Source organism: Rhipicephalus microplus, chromosome X, assembly GCF_043290135.1.
Source record: "Rhipicephalus microplus isolate Deutch F79 chromosome X, USDA_Rmic, whole genome shotgun sequence".
NCBI lineage: Eukaryota > Metazoa > Arthropoda > Arachnida > Ixodida > Ixodidae > Rhipicephalus > Rhipicephalus microplus.
In genome coordinates, this window is record NC_134710.1 from 38,152,054 (window position 1) to 38,159,417 (window position 7,364).

The 7,364-nt window shown below is 48.8% G+C and overlaps 1 protein-coding gene across 1 annotated transcript; it reads right to left on the minus strand.

Annotated features, from left to right (window-relative positions):
* Positions 1–5,346: 5,346 nt before the first annotated feature.
* On the minus strand, positions 5,347–6,511 carry LOC119177388 (homeobox protein MSX-1). The gene is made up of 2 exons (XM_037428872.2): positions 6,282–6,511; positions 5,347–5,847 (listed from the first exon to the last, which is right to left on the minus strand). The coding sequence occupies exons 1-2, from the start codon at positions 6,493–6,495 to the stop codon at positions 5,435–5,437; spliced, it is 627 nt and encodes a 208-aa protein (XP_037284769.1). The 5' UTR covers positions 6,496–6,511; the 3' UTR covers positions 5,347–5,434.
* Positions 6,512–7,364: the final 853 nt, after the last annotated feature.

Genomic DNA, 7,364 nt, shown 5'->3' on the forward strand with positions numbered 1-7,364 from the left:
GCTCATCGACTGCTGTCGTGAAATCGACGGGAGCCCTATATGGTCCTCAAGTTCCATAACAGGTTTTTGCTCTGCGTCCCCTCCATATATTGTATGGGAGAAATAAAATTGTCATTTTGTTTCGTTTGAATCGTTCGTGTACTGTGTTGTTACAATGCATTGAGGAAGGTTGTTGGGTTTGCTTCTTTGTGTATGTGTCTAATCGTCTTGTGCGAAAAAAAAAAACTCTCAAAGCGGAGAGGTTCACACATGGAAGCAGGTATACATCGCGATTAGAGCGGAGACTCAAAATGTACCCGACAGACTCTCCATCTCAGGGAAGCATTTCACCTGGTTCAATTCCAGTTCCTTTCTGTTTGTTTTCTTCTTTTCCCGGTGATGTAATATTGTTCTTGACGCGGCGTGCGCAACTGTTTTCATTACCCTTCGATGCTGCAACTGCACGCTTTTATATGTCTCTCCCTGTCCTTCCGCTTAAACTCTCCTCCTCGTTTTTGTTGAAAAAAGAAAGAGAGAGAGAAATGAGATGCTGTCTGTCAATAAAGTCTTCTAACGTGTCAACATTATTAATCACCACCTGGAAACCCGAGCTAGATCGAATGAATGGCAAAACAAAGTGTCGCAAACTGCAAGCAGAATCCGCGACGCAGCGGACGAGCCAATCAAAAGCTTGCCCGACAATTCGCTAACCGACTGCGTTTGCTTTCAATTACGGGTTCCACCTCTTTTCCCGCTTTTTTCTAAATAATTTACTTATCTATCCTTTCACTCGAAGCGCGCGCGGCAGTCGAGACCGGATTTCAAGAAGCGCCGCTTTTCGCACCCCCCGCCCCCCCCTCGTGCACGCCAGACTTCACGGTTCATTTCCATCTGCCCCGATGCAGTCAACAAAATAATCGATGGGCCCACTAACGGCTCTCTCGGCGAGCCAGTTTGGCTCAATTCAGGGAAGATATATCGTCCCGGCCGGCTATTAAGCAAGCGTTCCGGAAACACAGTTGATAAGCTTCCCATTTCCCCACACCGCGCGTCTCGCCAAAAACTCTGTGCAAGGCGAGCGTGTTGGAGAAGAAAGACCTCAAAATAAAGGAGTCCCGCTCATTCTGTCCGAAACGTAAAAAAAAAAAAAAAGTCATCATGCGGCGCTCTGAACCGTAATACATTGTATATCCGCACGTGTGGAAAAGAAGCACTGGGATGTGTGTATACGTGGTATTTAAGTTGGTCCTTATTTTCCCGGGTATCGGTGTATATACGTATATGCATTCAACATATACACAGGGCATGCCAGCGGGCATTTCGTTTATGTGCTTGAGTTAGCAGTACCGGCCGTATACGTACAGCTAACCTTGCTCACTCGATGCGAATCTCGGGGCTACAGCCTTGTCGCTGCCCTTCTATACTAGTTTACTCGTTGCTATAGTATACAAGAGGTTTCTGCTGCGATTACAGTTCGTGTACTCTACCGCGAAAGGAACCCATGGCACTTTATATTTCTTTAAAAGATGGATCCAGCAAAAATTAATGCAAGATCCTCACTCATCGAGGCCATATTCACTGCAATATTTATATACTGTTCTCGTCGTAAAAGTTACTCTTCATTCCAGGGCGTTAAAAAGGAAAGGCGTTGCGTATATTTATAAAGGGATTTTAATGTTATAATTTTTTGTAAGAAACACATTTGTGCGATTTTTTATGCGCGCGACAAGTTATACCTCATATCTACAAAAATCCCTCACACTATTTGGTTGTTCTTAAAAACACATTTAATCCAACAGCGAATCTAAGCATGTCAAGAGGTGTTGGGCTATTTACAAGTAAGTTTGATCCCTGCGCTAGTACACTATACTCTCGAAATCCTTATAGTAATATATAGCGCCAGAGCTATTCACGAGAACCGTGGCAGCAGATTTCCGTATGACAATTTCAGATTGGTGGTAGTTTTTCTCTACAACAAAGAGCATGCACTTACAGACACTTTGTGAATTCGGTGTCTCTATGGGCTAAGTAGCTGAGCTACCTGCAGATTTTAAATTTTACTTGATGGCCTGAAGGAGATTTTCATTACGCATGTTATATGGGTGGAAATTTTAAAGTTTAATGAAAAGGTCGCGAAAATGTGTATCATAACCATATCGCACACAATATACTGATAGCCCCAACACGGTAGTCTAGTGGCTATAAGGTACTCGGCTGCTGACCCGCAGGTCGCGGGATTGGATTCCGGCTGCATGCGGCTGCATTTCCGATAGAGGCGGAAACGTTGTAGGCCCGTGTGCTCAGATTTGGGTGCACGTTGAAGAACTCCAGCTGGTCAAAATTTCCGGAGCCCTCCACTACGGCGTCTCTCATAATCATGGTGGTTTTGGAACTTTAAACCCTAAAATGAAACCAATCACACTATACTGATAAAAAATTTTACTGGCGAATGTAGCACAGCCGCATATTTTCGTGGTATGTAAACTCGTAACTATATCAATTCAACGAAAGTATACGGATGTGCGATACCTGTCTGTATTGAACTACCTGTCTGTATTGTATTGTGCGATACCTGTCTGTAATGAGCTATTGAATGTTGGTACAAACTTATCGCATCCTATGCGAAAAAAAACTCAACGATATGTAAACGTTATTTCCACTTACAAAAAGTGGGGCTAAAGAAAGACGCGTTGCTTGCCTTCCTCTTGAATTCACAATTAATGGAAGCATTCATAAATTAAAATCTGTTCAGTACGTGGTATTATATTTCGTATACGTCATCAGATTGACTCTACAAGTACATTTGTTTATATATAGCTCATCTTGTGACGCAAGTTATGCGGTACTCGGATGCATGTTCAAGACGTCCCAACTTAAACTCGCGCTTGACACTTTTTTCGGCCTTTCTTACCCCATGAACTAAACCTGTTACACGGCGTTTCAACAATGAGCAACACTTGCTGCCACCACTGAGGTGAAGCGGCCGTTTTGGGGGATTGGACAACAAGATTAGGAAGCTCTGCAAAGACGTGCACACCTATACATACGCTTCAATATTCCATTTTGTGAAGTCCCCAGTCCTGTTGCAAAATTTGTACGTTAGAACGAACCAACTCCAAAGTATGTTTATTATTTGAATGAACGCGATCAAGTCCAACAACTGCACACAATGGCTTAAAAAAAATAACGGGTGCATTGACGTATGCAGTTTTTCGATTGCGCACTGATTTACCTGAGGAACATTCTTAAGTGCAAACAAACTTTAAAGTTCAAGCAATAAACGAAATAAGCCTCTCGTCAATTATGGATGAACACACGATATAGATGGACGTTCCGCTCCATTGAGTGCTGCAAAGCATGCACGCGCTTAATGTTACATATCGCCTCATTTTCAATAAACATGCATGCGACGGTGACCCGCGGTGCGGCTCCCGATTCTTATGCACCAGGTTTTATGCAGTGGAAGAAAACCATGCATGTTGTAAGTGAATATTTTTTAGGGAAAGAGAGCCAATATATTATTAGTTCATAAGATTTAAAAAAGAAACAACTTTCCTCAGTGCAATCAGACTAAAAGATCAAATATTGACTTTCATTAAGCCTTCTTGACTGGCTTTTTAGCTTGAAGCAGCAAAACATATGATACGTTTTCACTGATATTGTCAGGATATAACTAACGTTAAACTCCATCTATCTGCAGTAACGTCGATCATTTCGAGTCAAAACTACTAAGTAGAAAAACGCATGACAGACGCTCACTTGAGGAGCGATCCGGGTGCATTTTTGCCGCCCGCAATCAACGATTACGTATAGCTTCTTGCTCTTCCCACAGGTTCTCTTTTGTAACCGTCTCTCTTCTATTATATTTCATCCCCATTACCCAGCACAGGGTAGCCAGCTGGACCTATAGATCCGCGCATAACCTCGCCGTATTACCGCTTGTTTCTTCCTTTTCAATTATAACGCCTTCCCATCTATAGTGAAATAATTTTAAAGAGCCCGATTTATTCATGAACGATGGCACAGCGAACTTCGTCCAACACGAAGAAGACCGTCGAAAGAGATAAGCAAGTCACTCATAGTGATAGCGATGCTGATACATGTAAAGCTCGAGGCAGGCTGCAGAATAATTATCTGATGTATAAGGCTTTGTGTTAAATTTTAAGCTGTTTCTTCACCAATGTATACTTATTTCACATCTGTATAAAACGCCAAAGAGTCACTGTGATTGGTTTCTCGCAATGTATTACGCAATGGTCCTTTCTATACGGCAGATCTGTTATGGTCGAGCTTTGCCGTGTGTCGTGTATAGATAGAGCACTATCATCATCATGAGCCGGTAAGCACTCAATGACCACCCAAGCATTCTGTATACAAATGGTTAACAAGAGAAGCTGAAACGTGCAAACAAGCTGCACGTGATTATAGTTCAAGCTGCCCTAATGTTTTTACGAGTTAACGTACATGAGAGTTCGAAAAAGCATGCAAAGTGAGTATGAGAGATCTCAGTTGGATAACCACCTTCGGATTTCTCACGAACATTCGATAATGAATGAGCGGTCTCATCTAATCTGCCCTAACAAAATGGCACTCAAACGTGTGGTGTCTGCAAATCACAGCGGAAATAAGAGACGTTACATTTAAGCTAAACCTTCTTTTTTTTTCTTTTTAGACGTAAAATAGTATAAGTAGGAGCTCGTTTTTCAAGCATGTCATTGAGCGACTTGCGCAACTGACGGCCCGCTCTTGCGCGACAATTTAATGGTACACAGGTATAACGATTGATTGCACTGTTGTATTCACGATGAGTGGAGTAACACATGTCGCGTGCATTCAGTATCGGCTTCCTGGCTCGGTCTGGCCGTGTAGCAGTCGAGCGCATAAGGCGGCAAAAAACTACGGGGCCTGTCACCCTCGCGAAGACAGAGCACGACACAGAGCATAAGCAAAACGGTCCCACACTTGTCCCTGGCGATTATTGGCAGCATAAATGGTAGTCGTAAACGAAACCGTGTGCACGAAAAAGCCCCGGTGGCAGCCGTTCTCATTACTGCACATGCAACGACATGTGAAAATGTGCGTAAAAAGTTTCACTTCGAAGTAGAACACCACTGAGCTGTAGTGATCAGCACTTTGACTTGAGTGAGTTGGGTCGTGCACACGTCTTTAACGAGCGTGACTGAGAGGAATACAAAAGACACACAGAAGTGCTGGCTAACAAGGTTAGCGGGCGCTTGTGTGTGTGTCTTTCGTGTTTCGTCTCAGTAGCGCTGCAGTTTCCATCCACAGGTCACGCGAGGGCTGTTAGCTGTGGGACGAGTGCAGTGCTCAGGGTGCTGCACTAGCAATATACGAGGAGCAGGAGGCTCTTAGGAAAATAATTTAATGGGCGCTCTGGTCCGGGCTATGTACAGATATTTACAATTTACAGGTGGCAGTCTTCTTCCGCTCGAGGCTACGGCGGCGGCTGTCGCTCGGCAGGGGGCGGTGGCGCGAACATGGCTGGCGCGAACACAGGCGCGTGGAGCGCCGCGCCGGGAGCCGAGCACAGCGCGCCGAACGGTCCGAAGAAGGGCAGCACGGGGGGCCGCGCGGCCATGCGCAGCCGCTCGATCTCGGCCTCCTTGAGCCGCTTCTCCTTGGCACGCCGGTTCTGGAACCAAATCTTGACCTGCGTCTCCGTCAGGCTCAGCGACGAGGAGAACTCTGCCCGCTCGGCGATGGACAGGTACTGCTTGGCGCGGAACTTGCGCTCCAGCGAGAGCAGCTGCTGCGTCGTGAACGGCGTGCGCGGCTTGCGGTTGGACTTGTGCTTGCGCAGCTGGCACTTGACCGGCGCCGGGAGCTTGCAGGGCCCTCCGGGTGTCTCTGCAAGGGACACGTCTCGTCACTCCACAAGCCTGTCCGAACCACAACGACAGCTATAACGATGTAGCTTCCTGATCTAACAACCGCTTAGTAACTTCGTGACAACTATACGTGATGGTGCCATCTCGACAATCGAAATGTTGCCACGAAAAGCTGCAGATTGAGGCGTTGCCGTATCGAGGTATCCTGTATTACAGTGCCGGAGTCGTGGATGAACGTCACTGATAGACTACACTTCCAACATTCCCACCTGTAGGCTACAACGCAGTCGATGATGGAGCTGCCACCATCGAGCATGTGGTCGGGCTACAACGGCCGCATTGATAAAAACGCGCGGTCCAGTCACCATGGAGGCTGCGGGGTCACCGGCGATCAGACTAGCCGCGACTACGCAGCCTCCGTCGGTGAACCCGCGCAAATTCGCGCGCACTCACCGAGATGACCGGGTGCGGGGGAGGATCGCGTGAACCAGGCGGCTCCCCAGTGGAGCGCTTGCTCGGGCGGCAGGCACAAGTCCGGCTCCACGTTGCTCGACGAGCTGGTCACTTGAGCCTCCTGCACGTCCCTGGGCCCGCTAGTCACCACGTCGGCCAGCAGGGCCTCCACCGAGAACGGCGTCAGCTTCTTGGCCGGCTGCAGACCCGTCATGTCTGGCCGCACGACTCCACCGGTGCTTCGACTGGAAACGCGGGACTCCGCCGCGTGCGATGCCGGGAGCCGCGCCACGCGTGCGCGGGCTGCCGCGCGCTCCTCCCATTGGACCTTTCCGGCTGAGGCTCCGCCCACCTTCCAGGAGGCTCCGCCTGCTCTGGGGGGTCGCCCTAATGAGCCCGTTTCCTCCCCCGTTCGGCGAAGGAGGCCATTCCGGCAATTGCCCGCCGCTTTGAGCGGGGACGCAGCCAGCTAATTTGGGGAGCGCCGCCGCGCTGACCCAGTGGCCAGGTGACGGCTCAATCGGCGGAGACAAGGCACTTCATCAGAGTCGTGCGTGCCGTCCGGCCGCCGGCGTAGCCGTAATGAAGCTGTCGTCCCGGGCATCCTCCCTTTGCCACCCGGCGACGCTGCGGTCGAATTATGACCAACTGCTGCGCCCAGTTCGGCCTCGTGCTAATTGTTTCCCCGAAGGGTGCGGTGCGTGGGACGAGGTAACCGCCGGCGGGTGACTGACAGCGCAGATACCTTTTCGATGAATCCTATTAGCGTCGAGTGCCTCCTCGGCGTGCGGTACCGCAGCCGGGTCGATAGGGCCTCCCCTGCGCCCTTTTAATAATGAAATCTGTCCGCCCTTGGCCATTTGTGACGGGGCGCCGCTTTCTTGACCCGAGCCACCGCGGTGGGTGATCGAGCTTGTCTCGCAAATATGAGCGACAGCTGTGCCGGCCGGCCTGTGTGCCGAGTGAGATATCTCCCATGGTAATGGGAGACGGGCCTACGACTGCGCCAAAGATGAGAAACGCTTCTTGCGTTTCATTAAGCGAGGCGAGCGACGGTACAAGGCGCCGTCTATTGAGCGGTCC